Source organism: Salvelinus alpinus, chromosome 15 (assembly GCF_045679555.1).
Source record: "Salvelinus alpinus chromosome 15, SLU_Salpinus.1, whole genome shotgun sequence".
In the NCBI taxonomy this organism is placed as follows: Eukaryota; Metazoa; Chordata; class Actinopteri; order Salmoniformes; family Salmonidae; genus Salvelinus; species Salvelinus alpinus.
In genome coordinates, this window is record NC_092100.1 from 55,890,249 (window position 1) to 55,912,956 (window position 22,708).

General features: G+C 43.1%; 1 protein-coding gene across 1 annotated transcript; it reads right to left on the reverse strand.

Moving 5' to 3' along the window:
* LOC139540387 (methionine aminopeptidase 2-like) lies at positions 1 to 14,031 on the reverse strand. The gene is made up of 11 exons (XM_071344171.1): positions 13,191 to 14,031; positions 12,337 to 12,456; positions 11,883 to 11,945; positions 9,821 to 9,923; positions 9,110 to 9,271; positions 7,893 to 8,074; positions 6,902 to 6,996; positions 6,452 to 6,548; positions 4,546 to 4,649; positions 2,576 to 2,691; positions 1 to 938 (listed from the first exon to the last, which is right to left on the reverse strand). Exons 1-11 carry the CDS (start codon positions 13,342 to 13,344, stop codon positions 686 to 688), a joined length of 1,449 nt encoding a protein of 482 aa, XP_071200272.1. The 5' UTR covers positions 13,345 to 14,031; the 3' UTR covers positions 1 to 685.
* Between the last annotated feature and the right edge of the window lie 8,677 nt (positions 14,032 to 22,708).

A 22,708-nucleotide genomic window follows, 5' to 3' on the forward strand; every position in this document is an offset into this window, starting at 1 on the left:
TAAGATTGGTAACAATACAATTTATTTATAAAAAAAATTGCCTCAAAATAAACTACAGCAGATAAACAAAATATAGAAATATAAATACTTTCATAGCAGGTATATATATTTTCCACAGGTTCTTTCCAAGGCATTGAAGCTTTGCACTATTAAGTAATATATTGAGGTGTCCACCCAAAACATAGGGAGCAATTTTGCATATTTCATTTTATTCTAAATAAGCAAAATAGCAATCAAGTAAGTATGATAAAGAAAATGTCAAGATTATATTTCTTGCTTTTTATATGCCCTTATTTATTGGCTTGATCCTTTGAAATAATACGTAATAAGTAAGCTACTTCCTTGACACCAGTCTCATGCTCTTGCTAAAACTCTTGAAGCTACTGAAGGTTTTGATTTAGGCAACTTAAAATTACGTCACAACAACGTTGAATAAATGTCTAGTGAGGATTCCTGTCTGTGTTTTACTGGGTTGTGTTCATTCGGCACCAAACAGAAGAAGAAGGAAAAACAACACAGAGGGACTAACTGGACTTGTCCAATAAGAAACACTCAATATCATTTTCTGTTGCAAAACATTTTAAAAAGTGTTGTGCCCTAATGAACAGGAACCTGATTTATCTTCTCTCATTCTTTCTCTTCCTGTTCTTCCTGGTTTTGAGGTCAGCCGACCTACGGAAAACGCTCAGTAGTCATCCCCGCGGCTCACCACTTCCTTACAGGTGGGCCTGAGCAGGATGGTGTGTTCGTACTGAGCGGTGTAGGAGCCCTTTGTGTCGCAGAGCGGCGGGTACGGGTCTATGATGCCCAGGTCACACAGGTTCTTCAGGGCCATCAAGTACTTGCTCTCTCCCTGCCGGTCCAACCAGCGGCGGCAGAACGCCAACGTTCCGAAGTTCTCATTGATCACGTTTAGCAGATGCTTGGCCCTGGGAAGTCTTGACGCAGAACAGGGAGAGAGGAGAGGGAACACACAGGAAAGGCGTGACAGAAGTGGAATGAAAAAGGTGCCAGTACTCATTTTAATTTAGTACCGGTGTTCATACTTTAGAGTGAATATTCCGGTACTCAAGCAGTAGAAATGTGAGGCGTGCACCAACGCCCTTCAGTGATAAGTATGGTTTTTGAAATAACAGGTCAGTACAGTCCAAACACCCTGACTACACCGGCCACGTTGTGTACGTGAGTGTTGCAAAAATAAATGTACACATACATGTTCGTCAAATCATTTCATCTACACTACTCGCACATGTCAATGAGCTTATGCTATGACAAACGTTAAAATAGAACTTGGTTCTATTTGAGACCACTCTCAGCGGGGATGATACAAGCCGGAAACATCTGGCTTTTAGGGATACAGTATCTTCAACCTAGCTTTCTTTATTCCTGAAAACTGGACGTGGGTACCCCGTTCAGGCGTTCTTTTTATGCCTGCTACGTTAGGTTAATTTGAGACGCTTGACGCGCTGCAAGTCCTGCCTCTCCCATCTCCTTATTGGTTTTCACGAAGATACAACCTCGAGTGTTTGCTTGAAAGACGAATGAGGAGATATTCGTCAAAGATAACTAAAAACTAACTAGGTTTCCTTTTTTATTGATGGAATAATCTTTGGGAAAAGAGAAACACACGATTTTTGTATGATCCGGGTCAAAATTCGACAAAGAACCAGATAAAAAGGGGAACATGTGCATGATCAGGTAAAATAACAACCCAATGTTCATCTGCCAGGACAAACTGCTAGCAACAGCTATCTACCTAAATGTCCAGGAATGTTTCATGTGTGTTTCGACCTGTCCCTAAATGAATACAGTTGGTTCACAGTTGGTTTTGGTATTTTAACCTGAGTGTCAAGATCATGTCTGGTGGGGATAAACAAAATCAACACACGCTCAGGGCCGGTGTAGTCATAGTGTAAGAATAATTCACGAATCTTTATCGCATAATGAGTAGTTATTTGGGAAGCGAGATCATTTGTAAAGCTGTCATTCTGCACAGTGTCAATGCCCTTGAGTGCCATGAGTGTCTCTGATGTCTTTAACAGAGTCAAGACCAAATTAAATCTACAGAGTATACAAAACATTAGGAACACCTTCCTAATATTAAGCGGCACCCCCTTTTGCCCTCAAAACAGCCTCAATTCATCGGGGCATGGACTCTACAAGGTGTCGAAAGCGTTCCACAGGGATGCCGGCCCATGTTGACTCCAATGCTTTCTACATTTGTGTCAAGTTGGCTAAATGTCCTTTGGGTGGTGGACCATTCTTGATACACATGGGAAACTGTTGAGTGTGAAAACCCCAGCAGCGTTGCAGTTCTTAATGCTCAAACTGGTGTCTCAAGGATTGTGTATGCATGTCTCCTCCCCTTCATCTACACTGATTGAAGTGGATTTAACAGGTGACATCAATATAGCTTTCACCTGGTCAGTCTATGCCATGGAAAGAGCAGGTGTTCCTAATGTTTTGTACACTCAGTGTAGCATTCTACTCAGCATTGATGTTCCGTATCATCAATCAGCATTAAAATCAGGTGAGGCTCTCACTCAGCGAGCTCCGACCGAACCGAGCGACCAACCTTATTGGCACGTGTCCAACATTGAAGTTCTTCATGTAATGCGAGCACTCCATGTCATCGTGAACCGCTCCCCTCCCTGTGCTGCCAAATGTCTCGATTGCATACACCTCACCTTCCTGTGGAGCATAAGGGTAGAAGAGGACACAGTAAACTCAGCAGATCCTAGAAACAACTGCTTGATCGTAATCCATCTGCAATTTACACAAGACCAAAGTTCTTCAAACCGAAAGCCACTACTGGCAATTGGGAACAGTCACAAGGAACCAGGGAGAGCCGTCATTGACAACCTTCTGCTAACGAAAGTAGATCTTTAGAGATTACATTTTTTTTTTTTTTACAAGAATCAACATCATAGATGAGCTAACATTTTTGTCAATGTCCTTAAAGTTACTCCATCATCTCTTATAGTGTTCTCACACACACAATCTGGGTGTGATCTATTGACGAGGTCTTTATCACACACACACACACACACACACACACACACACACACACACACACACACACACACACACACACACACACACACACACACACACACGTTCCCCGCTCACACACACAGAGCTCATCAGCTCTCTATCAGGTCATTGTGGTTGTTCAAGGCCCTGTGGTATTAGCTGATAACATTGCGACACCCTCCCTCCCTCTCTGTCTGCTCAGATAATCACTCAAAATGAGAGCAGCCCCGTGGCACGCCCCGCCGACACCAATACACTCCACATAGAGAGAGACAAGCACACAACACCACGCAAGCAAGCACACCACACACACACACACCCTCACACAAAGAGGGTAATGGCCCTAACGCACCAACACTCACTCCGGCTAAAAATATAACCCTCAAACATGCCACATCAGCAACTCCTTGCCTCTCTCCCTGGCTTCGTTGGAAACATCAGCAAAACGCACCACTCAGCAGCTTGCCAATTATAAAGGTTCAATTCTGTCCAAACTGAGTTAAGCATCGCAGCTGTCTGGGCGGGGGGGGGGGGGGGACGACGACGACACTAGCCTAGATTTGTGACCCTAGGCTAGTGAACCTCAACCACAGCCAACATTTCCATCCTCAATCTACTCGTTCACAGACCTGTTTGTGCTGTCCTGTCAACAATGACCACGGGAATACTAGACAGCACAAACAGACCTGGGACCAAGGTACCTTTCCTGGGGCAGGTATCTATGCAGGTATCTAGGCGATATCTTCTCCTTTAGTGAGGTAAATGGTCATTAATTGACTTTGGGTGGTGAAAACGCAATGTGCTTCGAGATGCAATAAGGAGTTTCAACAAGTGGCGCTACTCACTACTTGATGCTCCTGGCTGGTAATGTGATTAAAGGTATAATTAAAGCCCCGAAGAGGGTGCCTAAGGAGGTGCTGGAGTGTGTGTGTGAGAGAGAGCGAGAGAGCGAGAGCGAGAGCGAGAGCGAGAGCGAGAGAGAGAGAGAGAGAGAGAGAGAGAGAGAGAGAGAGAGAGAGAGAGAGAGCGAGAGCGAGAGCGAGAGCGAGAGCGCGAGAGAGAGAGAGAGAGAGAGAGAGAGAGAGAGAGAGAGAGAGATGTGAATCCGAGCTCATCTCAAAATATAAAAACACAACATGTAAAAAGTGTTGGTCCCATGTTACATGAGCTGTAACTCTACATAGTCTAGAGATGTTCTTTCAATAACACTTAATCAAGGGTTTTAATTATATGCTACATTTTTAAAAGATAGACATTCTGAACTGATCAAACTCGCAAGAGAGGAGATGTGTACCTTGAGTTTGTTGTTGCAAACATGGCAGGGAAAAAATAAGAAGTTTTGACTAAATTGTACCTGAAGCAACATCTCAAAAAACCTGTTCAAATGAATAAGAGGTGAGTCCAGTCCCTGGATGTTTTTACATTTGGTGGCAGCAGAGGAATTTGAACCGACGCCTCTGAAAGGACTGGAGCCTGTTTGATTCAATTGTACTGAAGTATCTGAGAGGTTACCTCCATCCTGGTAGCTTCTCCTCCCTTGACGATGGGAACAGTCTTGCCTGCGTGTATCCTGTACTGTCCGATGGAGTGGCCATTGAGGTTCCTGATTGGCTTTACTACATAGGGAGAAAAAAAAAATATATATATATACAGTGGGGAGAACAAGTATTTGATACACTGCCGATTTTGCAGATTTTCCTACTTAAAAAGCATGTAGAGGTCTGTAATTTTTATCATAGGTACACTTCAACTGTGAGAGACGGAATCTAAAACAAAAATCCCGAAAATCACATTGTACGATTTTTAAGTAATTAATTTGCATTTTATTGCATGACATAAGTATTTGATCACCTACCAACCAGTAAGAATTCCGGCTCTCACAGACCTGTTAGTTTTTCTTTAAGAAGCCCTCCTGTTCTCCACTCATTACCTGTATTAACTGCACCTGTTTGAACTCGTTACCTGTATAAAAGACACCTGTCCACACGCTCAATCAAACAGACTCCAACCTCTCCACAATGGCCAAGACCAGAGAGCTGTGTAAGGACATCAGGGATAAAATTGTAGACCTGCACAAGGCTGGGATGGGCTACGGGACAATAGGCAAGCAGCTTGGTGAGAAGGCAACAACTGTTGGCGCAATTATTAGAAAATGGAAGAAGTTCAAGATGACGGTCAATCACCCTCGGTCTGGGGCTCCATGCAAGATATCACCTCGTGGGGCATCAATGATCATGAGGAAGGTGAGGGATCAGCCCAGAACTACACGGCAGGACCTGGTCAATGACCTGAAGAGAGCTGGGACCACAGTCTCAAAGAAAACCATTAGTAACACACTATGCCGTCATGGATTAAAATCCTGCAGCGCACGCAAGGTCCCCCTGCTCAAGTCAGCGCATGTCCAGGCCCGTCTGAAGTTTGCCAATGACCATCTGGATGATCCAGAGGAGGAATGGGAGAAGGTCATGTGGTCTGATGAGACAAAAATATAACTTTTTGGTCTAAACTCCACTCGCTGTGTTTGGAGGAAGAAGAAGGATGAGTACAACCCCAAGAACCCATCCCAAACGTGAAGCATGGAGGTGGAAACATCATTCTTTGGGGCTGCTTTTCTGCAAAGGGGACAGGACGACTGCACCGTATTGAGGGGAGGATGGATGGGGCCATGTATCGCGAGATCTTCCCTCAGTAAGAGCATTGAAGATGGGTCGTGGCTGGGTCTTCCAGCATGACAACGACCCGAAACACACAGCCAGGGCAACTAAGGAGTGGCTCCGTAAGAAGCATCTCAAGGTCCTGGAGTGGTCTAGCCAGTCTCCAGACCTGAATCCAATAGAAAATCTTTGGAGGGAGCTGAAATTCCGTATTGCCCAGCGACAGCCCCGAAACCTGAAGGATCTGGAGAAGGTCTGTATGGAGGAGTGGGCCAAAATCCCTGCTGCAGTGTGTGCAAACCTGGTCAAGAACTACAGGAAACGTATGATCTCTGTAATTGCAAACAAAGGTTTCTGTACCAAATATTAAGTTCTGCTTTTCTGATGTATCAAATACTTATGTCATGCAATAAAATGCAAATTAATTACTTAAAAATCATACAATGTGATTTTCTGGATTTTTGTTTTAGATTCCGTCTCTCACAGTTGAAGTGTACCTATGATAAAAATTACAGACCTCTACATGCTTTGTAAGTAGGAAAACCTGCAAAATCGGCAGTGTATCAAATACTTGTTCTCCCCACTGTATATATATAGAGAGAGATTTTTTAAAAGCAATAATTTATCTAGATGTATTAATATATCTGCAGTATATCTGTCATTGTAATTTCCCACATCAAACCAGCAAACATAAAGAGGCAAACAGTTTCCTATATAAACAAACCAACAAACAGAGAGACAGACAGACAGAAGGAGCCTGATACCTTGGTATGTTTTCCCATCTATCTCCACCTCATAAGACTCCATGACCTCCTGGATGGTTTCACCCACGTCACATAGGCGCACATCTATCCCTGCGCACTGGGAAAATTCTTTCAACTTAAACAAGCTCTCTCCACAGGGATCACAAACGGACAAGAGTCGACGTGTACACAAGCATTCATCAACCATCTCTGCAGAGCTCATGATCAGACGAGCGACGAGTGAGAGTTACGTCACATATCCTCTTATGTTAGCTAGTATCCGAGATACGGTCATTTAGCAGAAGCTTTTATCCATGCGGCTTACAGACATGTCGACATCAACAGTGACAGATACAGTATATTCAGTATTTGTGGCCCATGTGGGAATCAAACCCACATAGTGTTGCCAGCATCACGCTCTAACCCACTGAGCCATTGGAACCAAAGTCACAGAGGAATGGGTTGAGTTACCTTGATGCCTGTGTTGGTAGCATCTCTCACAGCCTCCAGTAGTCTGTCATACTTAGGGTTGAAGGTCACGGTGAAGGCACAGTCAATGATTCGACCTAAAACACCCAACAACATGAACATAATGACATGAGGAGGTAATGCTTTTTTCTGACGGCTTGTTTCAGCTGGTATTGTGATTTTCAAGGAGTGTAATTACTAGCTAATTATCATGCAACTACAGTACCATTTTACCATTTTAGATTTAAACAAGTATATCAGGTAAGGCAAGGGGGTAAAAGAGGTAAAAGAGGGATCCTCAATCCTGCTTTTGGAGAGACTGCAGTACTCCAGGTTTTTGTACCAGCTCAGCAGTGGAACGAACACCCGATTCAGCAAATCAAGGTGTTGAAGATAAGTTGATTATTTGAATCAGATGTGATGGGATTAAATTGCTGGAACAAAAACCTGCAGTATTGCAGAGGGACTATTATTGCTTCAAAATGCAAGTGCAACCAGATATAGACATTAGGCCGGGTATCTGTAAAGCACTTGACAACTGCTGATGCAATTTTACCTCAACTAACCGGTGCCCCCGCACATTGACTCTGTACTGGTACCCCCTGTATATAGCCTTGCTTGTTATTTTACTGCTGCAGTTTAATTATTTGTTACTTTAATTTTCTATTTTCAACTTTTTACTTATCCATTTTTTACTTAACAATTATTTAAAAAAAATTATCTTAGCACGCTTGGTTAAGGGCTCATAAGTAAGCATTTCACCGAAAGGTCTAAACCTGTTGTATTTGGCGTATGTGACAAATAACATTTGATTTGAAACAAGCTTTCTAAAAACATTTTATTGAGCGATTGATCGAACTCAGTGCCAGTGCTGACCTTTTAAGTGTGTGACAAAGTGTATTTATATAAATAACTGTGATTGATTGATTGATTGAAGTAACACAAAACAAAACTACAGACTGAACAGAAACTGAGTGTCAGTGTGTTGACTGACCGTTGATGTGCGTGCCAAAGTCTATCTTGCAGACGTCGTCGTACTGCAGTACTGTGGGGTCTCCAGCGTTGGGTGTGTAGTGGGCAGCGACGTGGTTGATGGAGCAGCCAGTGGGGAATGCCAGGCCAGCCTTCAGACCATTCTCCTTGATTAGCTTCCTACTACAGCCCTCCAACCGCTCACTGTTGACACAAGAGGTCAGGTTTAACATGCCACAACAAAAGAAACACCAACATAAAGTGTTGGGCCACCACGAGCCAGAACAACTTCAATGCACTTTGCCATATATTCTACAAGTGTCGACACCACTGTTCCACGAGCAATTCCATCATTTGGTGTTTTGTTGATGGTGGTGGAGAACTGTCTCTGGCACCGCTCCGGAATCTCTCATAAGTGTTCAATTGGGTTACGATCTGGTGACTGAGACGGCCATGGCATATGGTTCACATAGTATTCATGCTCATCAAACCTTAAAGTGACCACTAGTGCCCTGTGGATGGGGGAATTGTTATCCTACGGGGGCATAGCCATGGTAGCCAAAATAATGGCCTGCCCAGCATTTTTATACATGACCCTAAGCATGATGGAACGTTAATTGCTTAATTCACTCAGGAACCACACCTGTGTGGAATCACCTGCATTCAATATCATTTGTATCCCTCATTTCCTCAAGTGTCTCCATTATTTTGTATTTTTTAGGTTAACCGTACAATTGAATAAAGTCTCACTTATAGAGCAGTCTGCCAACCGCTCACTGACAGACAGGGGCCACGGCGGACATGGACAGGTGTCACATTCAGGATATTTTCCCTTCAGCAACACAGGTTAACCATGCAGGTTAATAAAGTCTCACTCAATGATCTTCAATGCTGCTCCTGTGGCACTCTAGAACCAGCTCAGCAGTGAAACACCTGATTCAGCTCATCAAGGTGTTAAAGATCCGTTGGTTAATGAAATCAGGCGTTTCACTGCTGATCTAGGACAAAAACCTACAGTACTGTGACTCTCCAGGTGCAGGAAAATCTAAAATACATCAATCACTCAAAAAATCTAAAATACTTCAATAAACAATATGACTGAAGTGAACAACAGCCAAGTACAGCACTTTGAGATATCAGATGATGTAAGAAGGGCTGTAGAAATATATTTGATTTGATTAGTATAACGTGACAGTTTGTAAAGTACCAAGGCCTATATGATTTGTGAATGAACCTCACCAGATGTCAATCATGGTCATCCCAGGTTTGATCCAGGTATTGACGTAGTTTCGAACCTGTCTGTGGGCCTCGGCAGCCTGACGGAAGTCATTCCACATCTCCTCGTTAGCCTTGTCTAGGACCCTCTTCTCCTCATGGGTGGTCCTCCACGCTGCACTGCGCCTGGTGGTGAGGAACACACACTCCATGTGCGTTTTCGTATGTGTGTGTGTGTGTGCGCACGCCGGTGTCACATGGAGTCACATGGAGACATACACACACAGACATGTATGAACAGTCACAAATGCACACAAACACACACATACTGTACACACACCCCACAGACAGCACATTCTTTATCGTCTCATTATGCAAATGTTTTCGAATGGGATTATGATGTCAAACAACACGTTCAGGAAATTATGCAGTTTATAATGCAGGTATAGATTAACATACCGGTAGTGTGTGTACATTTTAATGCAGTGTATGCAGCTATAGATGAGTTTGTGTCTAATTCATTATTATATTTGACCTTGATCCAACCAATAAAGTGAATAAAGACAGAATTGCTGTGAATACAATGTTATGTTATGTTGGGTGACTGAGGTACATCGAATATTTTTATTCGGTTTCAGAGTATGAAGTATGATGGACTGTAATCCACAGAGGCCTCGATAAGATCTATGGCCACCACACTGCACAAGCCCAATGCACTTGGTAGAGGTGACATACCCGTCTTTAGATGGGGGATATTCACACTCCTCTCCTTTTGGGAAGTCTCCACTGGGATACAGCTCACAAATAGGGATGGAGGGAGGGTCAGTCTGTCCCTTCACTGTGGCCCAGATAGGAGAGAGAAGGAGAGGAAGGAGGGAGGGGAGGACGAGAAGAGAGGAGGACAGGGGAAGAGAAGTAGAGAGAGGTTAGCCTCTGCAGATGTCCAACCCATTGTTGCTATTAGCAACACATGGTAACATATTGTCACAGCACATGCTACAGCAGGGTTCCCCAATAAGCGGCCCGCAGGTGATTTAATTTGCCCCCCCAAGTTTTCTGCGCAAAAGAAAAAAAATGGAAAAAAAATGTTATTGGACATAAAAGACTGTAAAATCACCAGAAAATGAGCTCAAAGTGATTTTAATTTAGGGAATCTGTTCCCCAATATTTCTACGCATAAATAGAGAGGCATACAGTTAAGGTCGGAAGTTTACATACACCTTAGCCAAATACATTTAAACTCAGTTTTTCACAATTCCTGACATTTAATCCTTGTAAAAATTCCCTGTCTTAGGTCAGTTAGGATCACCACTTTATTTTCAGAATGTGAAATGTCAGAATAATAGTAGAGAGAATAATTTATTTCAGCTTTTATCACATTCCCAGTGGGTCAGAAGTTTACATACACTCAATTAGTATTTGCTTCATGGTTGGGATGGTGTTCATCGGCTTGCAAGCCTCCCCCTTTTTCCTCCAAACATAACGATGGTTATTATGGCCAAACAGTTCTATTTTTGTTTCATCAGACCAGAGGACATTTCTCAAAAAAGTACGATATTTGTCCCCATGTGCAGTTGCAAACCGTAGTCTGGCTTTTTTATGGCGGTTTTGGAGCAGTGGCTTCTTCCTTGCTGAGCGGCCTTTCAGGTTATGTCAATATAGGACTCGTTTTACTGTGGATATAGATACTTTTGTACCTGTTTCCTCCAGCATTTTCACAAGGTCCTTTGCCGTTGTTCTGAGATTGATTTGCACTTTTCGCACCAAAGTACGTTCATCTCTAGGAGACAGAACGCGTCTCCTTCCTGAGCGGTATGGCGGCTGCGTGGTCCCATGGCGTTTTTACTTGCGTACTATTGTTTGTACAGATGAACGTGGTACCTTCAGGCGTTTGGAAATTGCTCCCAAGGATGAACCAGACTTGTGGAGGTTTTTCTGAGGTCTTGGCTGATTTCTTTAGATTTTCCCATGATGTCAAGCAAAGAGGCAGTGAGTTTGAAGGTCGGCCTTGAAATACATCCACAGTTACACCTCCAATTGACTCAAATGATGTTAATTAGCCTATCAGAAGCTTCTAAAGCCATGACATAATTTTCTGGAATTTTCCAAGCTGTTTAAAGGCACAGTCAACTTAGTGTATGTAAACTTCTGACCCACTAGAATTGTGATACAGCGAATTATAAGTGAAATAATCTGTCTGTAAACAATTGTTGAAAAAATGACTTGTGTCATGCACAAAGTAGATGTCCTACCCAACTTGCCAAAACTGTAGTTTGTTAACAAGACATTTGTGGAGTGGTTGAAAAACTAGTTTTAGTGACTCCAACCTAAGTGTAACTTCCGACTTCACCTGTATCTGATCGTATCCCAATGTAATGCAGGATTGAAATGATTCTGTTTATGTCAAATACTATGTCTGCTTGAGATTCTTGAGGTCAATTTGCAATTATTTATAACTATGTTCCGGCCCCCTGACCATCAGCCGAAGAGGAAAAATCGTCCTAAGGCTGAATGTAATTAGGGATCCCTGTGCTACAGGGAGTATGACAATATATGCTTACAAGGTAGCTACCTAATGTATTATGTTATGTGTATAACATTACAGGTGTACAAACAGTGTTCTGGAGGCAATCTCTTCTCAAGAAACAAACCTCCTCAGGTTAAAAAATGCCAATATGTTTTTTATGCCATCTGTGAGCCATCAAAGGTTGTCCTGTACCCACTGATGTAACAGAAGGAACTCAAACCATGCAGTGGAGGGACAAAATGCCAACATCAATGGCAAGAACAAACTCACCTCCTTTCTTCTTTTTCTTCTTCTTTTTCTTCCTCCCTGCTGAGTTCTCCACATCTTCTCCATCTGTTGAAAACACATGGCATATTCTCTTAACAAACGTGACGTGTTCAGTCACAATTCGCAATGCTTGCGGTTAACTGTTTACACTTAAGAGGTTACGTTAATGCGCCACCACAGCAGGTGCCAACTCATGTCACGTCAAATTCTGAGTTTGTTGGATTAAAGGAGCAAGTCGGGACTTCAAGATCCGCATGAGAATGACGATGACGATGATGATAATGAAGTCAAAGAGGACTTGAGAAGTGGTTCGGTCACAATACCCAGTGCGGTTCTTGCAGTTAATGTAGTTTGTTAATGCACCACACTAAATGACACCCAAGCCCATGTCACATGTTGAGTTTGAGTATGAGAATGATGATAGTGAATGATGATGATGACGAAGTTGAAGTCGTACCATCCACTCCATCGTCCTCTTTCTCTTTGTCCTCCAGCAGAGCTTGCTGCTCCAACTGTTTCGTCACATCACCAACACCTCCTCCGGTATCTCCATCCCCCTCAGCCTCATTTGTCCCTGCTGCAAAGTCATACACACATACACACATGTGCGCACACACACGCACTCCGTGAGTAAATTGTTCATAGTTCTGAGTCATTTTGAGAAAGTGCATCTACTGTGATCAGAACTTGGCAGGAGCCATGCATAATTTCAATCTATACCTTAGGAATCAATATCCTAAGGGCATATGTAGGTACCTTGCAGGATTATGCCATGCCATTTAGCACTTCTGAAACGGGACTACTCTAGTCTATAGAGAAATAGTTAAACATGCTCCAGAAAATAAGATCAAGTCCACATGTGTTTTTACAAGATAAGATAGCCTTTGCTTGTCACATAGTTTTGTCAGCAATTAATGTAATGCAAGAGCATGCTTTATTTTTATCCCTAGTGGAGCTCTTTTATAAGACACGGCAAGTGCTGAAAAGTACTGGAATATCACGGTCATGCACAGACAATTGATATGGTATCTGCCTACTACGGTTGAAAGCAACATCCTTCAATATTCGAATTTGACAACATTCCATCAAACCAATAGAAGAAGAGACATGTCAAGCCTCGAGAGAGGCATTACCCAGTTTCCAGATGTGCATCTGCCAGTTAGCCCTCATAACGGGACAGGGACCCGGTTTTCACTTACAGGTACGGGACAACTGTGACTTTACTGCTTTTTTACGCTATGGCACAAATGGGAGCCCTCACTAATTGGCTATTTTCAAAACGGCATTTATCCACAATGTCATGCGTCTTACCTGGAGCAGCAGTCTTATTCTTTTTCTTTTTTCTTCTCTTTTTCTTCCCTGATTCCGAGGGCTCCTCGTCCTCTTTCTCTTCTTTCTCGCCGGCGTCCCCATTGAGAACTTCGGGCGCCTCCAGTTCAGACTGCATTGTCTCGAGCTCCGCCATGATCGGCGGCTGGAATGAAGTGACGCATGAACTGCTGGGAGCCTCCAGTGGACAGATTCTGAAACAGTCATCAACTGCAGCCTGTGGCTGGCTGTGCTCAAGGGAGAGCCTGCCTGCCCCGGCAGAGGCAGCTGAGACACTAACGAGCTATTAGGCACTTTGTGCAACTTCTTGACCTCAAAAGAGAAAACTAAACCCGTCCTATCTTAATGACAAGATAGGAGTGTAGGCTAGTGCATAAATGCTGTTTGGAGAGTCTGAGTTTGCGATTCTATACTAACTTTGTTGATGTTTGTGTTCCCAACATAGACCCATTTCGAGATATAGTATGAAATGAAATATGACGTATTATCAAAGTCAAATAGATTATCAAATGTACATACACATTATCACTATGACACTAGTCGTTCAAATGAGTAATAAATAAATAATAAAGAGAGCCCTTGATCTAAACTGTATTAAAATGACATAAAATGACAAAGTCTATAAAATGTTATCATCTCTTACTAGCCTACAGCTGGCATGAGACACTTCTGATGTCCTCGATGAGTGGCCCATAAGGGATGCAGGCCAGAATCAAATCACCGCTTTCTTTCTTGAACAATTATCATCCAGATATGTGCTAGCGCGTCCATCTCAAGTTACTGGGCTCTCTCTGTGCACTGGGGACGGGGACCACTTTGTTTCGCATAACTTGTGTTTGCAAGTAATCAAGCGCTCGAGCCACATTCTATTTTTAGAAGAGGAGGGATCCGGTGGTTTGTATTGTCGATGTTATTCTTTCAGATTGTTAACAGAATTTTTATAATTTCTGGTGAGTGAACACATTTATAGACTGCACTGTGCAGTGTATCCAAGCAACACGTTTCCGCAAAATCAAACTAAAAGGATGAAGGTTACATTTACACTAATAGCTAGATGAAAAGGGAGGTTTGTCCAATGTTATTCTGACTGACACCTGCACTCGCTCTTCTTCTACTTGGGTTCAAATGTGTGTATTTGGCACCAGATCTAGACAATATGTTGAGTTTGTAATTGAGTGGAATTATTAATAATGACAGATTTAAGACCCCGACCACTGTATTTCTTTGACCAGATGAGGTAACCAATGGACATTATTATTGTTCTATAATTCTGCAATATTGAGGAAACATGGGATAATTAGGCTAATCATAACTTTACACCTCTCTTGCGAACAGGACACGGATGCAGGAGGTCTTGAGAATGCACGTGAATGGATCATTCCTTTGATTTGGAAAATGAACAGTGGTATAAAGTAGTTCAGTAAAATTACTTTAAAGTACTACTTAATAACCATTTACTGCAGTGGGATAAATCGGGGTCACACAGTGTTTCGGGGTCACACGCCTCCCTGTGGACCTGGCATCCTTTCACTCCCTCCTCTCTACATTCTCCTCTTCTGTCTCTGCTGCTAAAGCCAATTTCTACCACTCTAAATTCCAAGCATCTGCCTCTAACCCTAGGAAGCTCTTTGCCACCTTCTCCTCCCTCCTGAATCCTCCTCCCCCTCCTCCCCCCTCCTCCCTCTCTGCTGATGACTTCGTCAACCATTTTGAAAAGAAGGTCGACGACATCCGATCCTCGTTTGCTAAGTCAAACGACACCGCTGGTTCTGCTCACACTGCCCTACCCTGTGCTTTGACCTCTTTCTCCCCTCTCTCTCCAGATGAAATCTCGCGTCTTGTGACGGCCGGCCGCCCAACAACCTGCCCGCTTGACCCTATCCCCTCCTCTCTTCTCCAGACCATTTCCGGAGACCTTCTCCCTTACCTCACCTCGCTTATCAACTCATCCTTGACCGCTGGCTACGTCCCTTCCGTCTTCAAGAGAGCGAGAGTTGCACCCCTTCTGAAAAAACCTACACTCGATCCCTCCGATGTCAACAACTACAGACCAGTATCCCTTCTTTCTTTTCTCTCCAAAACTCTTGAACGTGCCGTCCTTGGCCAGCTCTCCTGCTATCTCTCTCAGAATGACCTTCTTGATCCAAATCAGTCAGGTTTCAAGACTAGTCATTCAACTGAGACTGCTCTTCTCTGTGTCACGGAGGCGCTCCGCACTGCTAAAGCTAACTCTCTCTCCTCTGCTCTCATCCTTCTAGACCTATCGGCTGCCTTTGATACTGTGAACCATCAGATCCTCCTCTCCACCCTCTCCGAGCTGGGCATCTCCGGCGCGGCCCACGCTTGGATTGCGTCCTACCTGACAGGTCGCTCCTACCAGGTGGCGTGGCGAGAATCTGTCTCCGCACCACGTGCTCTCACCACTGGTGTCCCCCAGGGCTCTGTTCTAGGCCCTCTCCTATTCTCGCTATACACCAAGTCACTTGGCTCTGTCATATCCTCACATGGTCTCTCCTATCATTGCTATGCAGACGACACACAATTAATCTTCTCCTTTCCCCCCTCTGATAACCAGGTGGTGAATCGCATCTCTGCATGTCTGGCAGACATATCAGTGTGGATGACGGATCACCACCTCAAGCTGAACCTCGGCAAGACGGAGCTGCTCTTCCTCCCGGGGAAGGACTGCCCGTTCCATGATCTCGCCATCACGGTTGACAACTCCATTGTGTCCTCCTCCCAGAGTGCTAAGAACCTTGGCGTGATCCTGGACAACACCCTGTCGTTCTCAACTAACATCAAGGCGGTGACCCGTTCCTGTAGGTTCATGCTCTACAACATTCGCAGAGTACGACCCTGCCTCACGCAGGAAGCGGCGCAGGTCCTAATCCAGGCACTTGTCATCTCCCGTCTGGATTACTGCAACTCGCTGTTGGCTGGGCTCCCTGCCTGTGCCATTAAACCCCTACAACTCATCCAGAACGCCGCAGCCCGTCTGGTGTTCAACTTTCCCAAGTTCTCTCACGTCACCCCGCTCCTCCGCTCTCTCCACTGGCTTCCAGTTGAAGCTCGCATCCGCTACAAGACCATGGTGCTTGCCTACGGAGCTGTGAGGGGAACGGCACCTCCGTACCTTCAGGCTCTGATCAGGCCCTACACCCAAACAAGGGCACTGCGTTCATCCACCTCTGGCCTGCTCGCCTCCCTACCTCTGAGGAAGTACAGTTCCCGCTCAGCCCAGTCAAAACTGTTCGCTGCTCTGGCACCCCAATGGTGGAACAAACTCCCTCACGACGCCAGGTCAGCGGAGTCAATCACCACCTTCCGGAGACACCTGAAACCCCACCTCTTTAAGGAATACCTAGGATAGGATAAAGTAATCCTTCTAACCCCCCCCCCCCCCTTAAAAGAGTTAGATGCACTATTGTAAAGTGGTTGTTCCACTGGATATCATAAGGTGAATGCACCAATTTGTAAGTCGCTCTGGATAAGAGCGTCTGCTAAATGACTTAAATGTAAATGTAATGTAAATGTATTCCAGACTGGCTCATATTCTATTCTATTCAATTCTACTCTATTTAATCTAATTCTATACCTTTGCCTGCAACACAAGATATCCATATTTCCTATAATTGCTGTTTCAATTACTTTAGTGTGTCAGTGTCTCAATATGTGTGTGACCTTTCACTTCACTCTGAGTTAGGTGGGGCTCTTTCTCATAAAGTATGACTTCATTTAATACAGAAAATTGCAGACGACCAAGCAAGCAGAGAATGGCCTAAACAAACCATCCATCCTCCGCCCCTATGGAGACGTCAATATGTCCACACAAGAAACATGGTATAAAGGAGACGGACCCACTGGTAGCCCTCTAGGTTACAGAGAGCTGGTAGTCCCATCCACCAAACTACCAGGTGTGAAACAGGGAAGAGACTCAGGGGGTATGCTAATTTGAAATAGAGCAGACCTAAAACCCTATTAAATTAGTCAAAACATGAACATTTTACATCTGGCTATGATCTAAACAAAGACAAATGTTCTCATGTGTGCTACCTATATCCCCCCAATAGAATCCCCATACTTTAACGATGACGACAGCTTCTCTATACTATAGGGGAGATCAACAATTTTCAGGCCCAGGGACATGTACTAGTCTGTGGCAATCTACATGCCAGAACTGGACAATAACCTGACACCCTCAGCACACAGGGGGACAAACACCTACCTGGAGGTGACAGCATTTCCTCCCCCATATGCCCCCCTAGACACAACTACGACAACATAACCAAAAAAAAATGGGTCACAACTCCTGCAGCTCTGCCGGACGCTGGGTATGTACATAGTCAATGGTAGGCTTCGAGGGGTCTCCTACAGTAGCTCATCTCTTGGCAGTAGTACTGTAGACTACTTTATCACTGACCTCAACCCAGAGTCTCTTAGAGTGTTCACAGTCAGTCCACTGACACCCCTATCAGAACACAGCAAAATCACACTCTATTAACAGCAGACTCATACATTTCCTGTACTGAGCAAATGTCAAATTGGCTTTTTACCAAATTACCGTCGACAGACCACGTATTCACCATGCACACCCTAATTGACAAACAAACACACCAAAACAAAGGCAAAGTCTTCTCATGCTTTGTTAATTTCAAAAAAGCTGCTATACAAATTGATGGAAAGTGGTCTTTGCTGAATACATATGACATTATAACGCAAACAACCATTGTGCGGTTAAAATTGACAAAAACACAGACCTTTCTTTCCACAGGGCCGGGGGGTGAGACAGAGATACAGCTGAAGCCCCACCCTATTCAACATATATATCAACGAATTTGCGAGGGCACAAGAACAGTTTGCAGCACCTGGCCTCACCCTACTAGAATCTGAAGTCAAATGTCTACTGTTTGCTGATGATATGGTGCTTCTGTCCCCAACCAAGGAGGGTCTACAGCAGCACCTAGATCTTCTGCATAGATTCTGTCAGACCTGGGCACTGACAGTAAAACTCAGTAAGACAAAAATAATGGTGTTCCAAAAAAGGCCCAGTTGCCAGGACCACGAATACAAATTCCATATAGACACCGTTGCCCTAGAGCACACAAAAAACTATACATACCTCGGCCTAAACATCAGCTCCACAGGTAACTTCCACAAAGCTGTGAATGATCTGAGAGACTTGGCAAGAAGGGCCTTCTATGCCGTCAAAAGGAGCATAAAATTCGACATACCAATTAGGATCTGGCTAAAAATACTTGAATCCGTTATAGAACCCATTGCCCTTTATGGTTGTGAGGTCTGGGGTCCGCTCACCAACCAAGAATTAACAAAATGGGACAAACACCTAATTGAGACTGCAAAAATATCCTCTGTGTACAATGTAAAACACAAAATAATGCACACAGAGTATAATTAGGCCGATACCCGCTAATGATAAAAATCCCGAAAAGAGCTGTTAAATTCTACAACCACCTAAAAGGAAGCAATTCTCAAACCTTCCATAACAAAGCCATCACCTACAGAGAAATTAACCCGGAGAAGAGCCCCCTAAGCAAGGTTGTCCTGGGGCTTTGTTCACGAACACAAACAGACCCCACAGAGCCCCAGGACAGCAACAAAATTAGACCCAACCAAATCATGAGAAAACAAAAAGATAATTACTTGACACATTGGAAAGAATTTACAAAGAAACAGAGCAAACTAGAATGCTATTTGGCCGTAAACAGAGAGTATACAGTGGCAGAATTCCTGACCACTGTGACTGACCCAAAATTAAGGAAATCTTCGACTCTGTACAGACTCAGTGAGCTTAACCTTGCTGTTGAGAAAAGCTGCCAAAGGCAGACCTGGCTCTCAAGAGAAGACAAGCTATGTGCACACTGCCCACAAAAGGAGGTGGAAACTGAGCTGCACTTCCTAACCTCCTGCCAAATATATGACCATATTAGAGACACATATTTCCCTCAGATTACACAGACCAACAAAGAATTTGAAAAAACAAATCCAATTTTGATAAACTCCCATATCTATTGGGTGAAATACCAGTGTGCAATCACAGCAGCAAGATTTGTGACCTGTTACCACAAGAGAAGGGCAACCAGTGAAGAACAAACACTATTGTAAATACATCCTATATTTAATGTTTATTTTCCCTTTTGTACTTTAACTATTTGCACATCATTACAACACTGTATATAGACATTATATGACATTTGAAATGTCTTTATTCTTTTGGAACTTTTGTGAGTCGAAATGTTCACTGTTAATTCTGTATTGTTTATTTCACTTTTCTTTATGATCTATTTCACATAATGTAAACATATGTTTCCCATGCAAATAAAGCCCTTAAATTGAAATTGAATTGAGAGAGAGGGATGGAGAGAGTTACTTCCTCACTGAGTGATTCACTGACTGATATAGTGACAATGTAGTGCCAGTGTGTAGAGCAATAACGGTTTAAGAATAGCCTATTCTGTGGAATGTCCACGGTGATAAAGATACTGAAGATACGAATGAAGACTTTAGTTCCTTACGTACTTCCTGACACAAATCTCCGAACTTGCATACTGAACTCCAGCGTATTCATTTCCCCACAGAACTCAGTTGCTGTTATTAGCACTGATGACGGAGAATTATATTCAACTTCAGCACACAATATGTGATGGTACATAAAATATTCAGCAAACAAATATGTAGGTCTATTATTACCATTATTGAGCACAGGCAAAAAAAAAAGTGAAGCATTTTTTATTAAACATATGAATAAATACTGGGATTGATAAATACAATAGGCTTTACAGACATCCGTGTAAAGACTGACAGCGATTGCATACAAAAAAAAATAAAAAAGACATGTAAAAAAATAAGCAAGGCATCCACAGCAACTCTCTGACCATATCAATAATGTATGTCCACAGCCTGAGAGAGCACATCCTTAAAGTCCCTGTGAAATTCCTGTATAGATAGTTCTTCAATGTTCAACTGTTCTGCCTGCGGCTATGGAACCCTGACCTGTTCACCGGATGTGCTACCTGTCCCAGACCTGCTGCTTTCAACTCTCTAGAGACCGCAGGAGCGGTAGAGATACTCTTAATAATCGGCTATGAAAAGCCAACTGACATTTACTCCTGAGGTGCTGACTTGCTGCACCCTCGACAACTACTGTGATTATTATTATTTGACCATGCTGGTCATTTATGAACATTTGAACATCTTGGCCATGTTCTGTTATAATCTCCACCCGGCACAGCCAGAAGAGGACTGGCCACCCCTCATAGCCTAGTTCCTCTCTAGGTTTCTTCCTAGGTTTTGGCCTTCCTAGGGAGTTCTTCCTAGCCACCGTGCTTCTACACCTGCATTACTTGCTGTTTGGGGTTTTAGGCTGGGTTTCTGTACAGCACTTTGAGATATCAGCTGATGTACGAAGGGCTATATAAATACATTTGATTTGATTTGATTCAATGAAATAGTAGCTTGTAACGTTTTGTAAAATGTTAATTCAATGTTTGTATGTGAGGTTCTTGAGCTTGCCCCAAATCATAGCACTCAATCTACCCTACAGATGTGTATTTGATTTGTGGAGTTGTGAGCCCCCTGGTGGATATGTTGTGAATAAACTAATTTATACATCTGCGCTCACAGCGTAGACTTCACAGGCAGAGTTGATAACATCGGAGCGGATCAGTGTAGCGCAACCGTTGCCTGTTCAGGATCAAAAGAAGAAACGTTACAAAATCTAACGGGTGGATAGCAAGATTACTTACAGTTTTGACAACACAATCGAGTCTTGACAACGCACCTGAAAGAAGAAAGCGGGCGGTTTCCATTGGAAGAAAACATTTGAAAAGCCAGCCGGAGGAATGTGTGTGTGTGCGACATTAATCATCATCATGAGCGCAGGTGAATTGACAGGCTGTAGTTGATGAGAAGTATTAATGGGTTTCGATTGGGTTAGAGGATTTGAAAAGCAAGCTTAATTTACCTGTGTAGAGATTAGACATTACACAAACCTTATAATGGTCGCCTATTGATTTAAACAATGATACATTTGGGATTATATATATATATTTTTTTTTAAAGGTAAAAATATGAATCACCACATTGTTGGAGCGATTTGGTGGCCCTAGTGCATAGGCCTACACTACAGTGTAGGCTAGTTTTGATTGTCCCAATACTGCAGGCACAACGACAAAGTTGAGTTCAAGCAACTACAGAGCAGGTAGTTTAGGGGTTAACTCCCAAATGCCTGTGATGAGTATAAATTAATCAGCCAAGAGATTCGTAATATAATGTCCATCAATCACGTCATACTCTTTGTTTTTGGTGTTGCGTTAAGAAAAGGAAACTGTTCTCTTTGCTTTCAGTTGACTGTATTACGTTGCAATGTTTCGTTTAGAAAAGTGGCACACCGATCAGGCCAAACTGAGTGAGAATACTTAATACACAATAACAGTTTGGTTTTCAATGCTGACAGTGCTGATTTGCTGAAGGACCTTTGTATGCCTATCTCTATTCCTCTCAGCAGTTCAGTTCTATACTGAACAAAAATATAAATGCAACAATGTAAAAGTTTTTACTTAGTTACAGTTCATATAAGGAAATAAATTAGGCCCTAATCTATGGATTTCACATGACTGGGCCTTGGAGGACATAGGCCCACCCACTTGGGAGCCAGCTTCTCAGTACCCCCACAGAAACCTTCCATGGAAACCTATTGAAATATAGATAATAGAATACACGTGACCTTTGAAGTTGACATTCGACGGTGGGTGGACCAGCGGTCATCTTTGTGGTAGTAATTATAAGTAAACATTTTCAATTTATATGTCAATGGTGTACCAGGTAAATTGCAGTGGTCTGAAGGGATGGGTTCATTCTATGAATTATATTTCTATGATTGAAATGACACCCACTCTGTAGTCAAGAGCATGTTGTGTCTCAACCGGTGGCAGGGACAACACGAAAAACCCAGAAGATGTAAAACAGGGTCTAAGCTGCAACATATAAAAACATGGAGTATGTGTGCTTTTAGATAATTGATGTTAGAGGATGAAAAATGACAATTTACAAACACCGTAAGCAAAGTCAATCGTTTATATTTTCCAGTGTTGAAGACATGGATGTCTCATGGTATGGTGGGGTATGCAAAATGGGTTCACTTTGAGCACCTTTATCTCCAGAGTGTTTTGGCATTCGGGTCCAAAAAGTCCCTTTTTGAACACTTCTTTCACGGCCAAATGTATGAAACGTTTTGTTTTAAATCAAAAGGGATCCTCTCAAAAAGTAATTGAATTCAAATGGATTTACCCACATGTCAACCCTCTGAGTGGAGGCACGCACACACACCCCTTTCTCCTTGTTAGCCCAGCATCTGTTAGCTTTTACAGAACATTTAAATGTAATTTGTATTCTAGAGTACGAGGATTTTCTTATACTAGAATGATCAATAAAAATGTAATCTTTAGAGTTCTAACTTTTACTTTCAGTTAGGACTGCTTGAC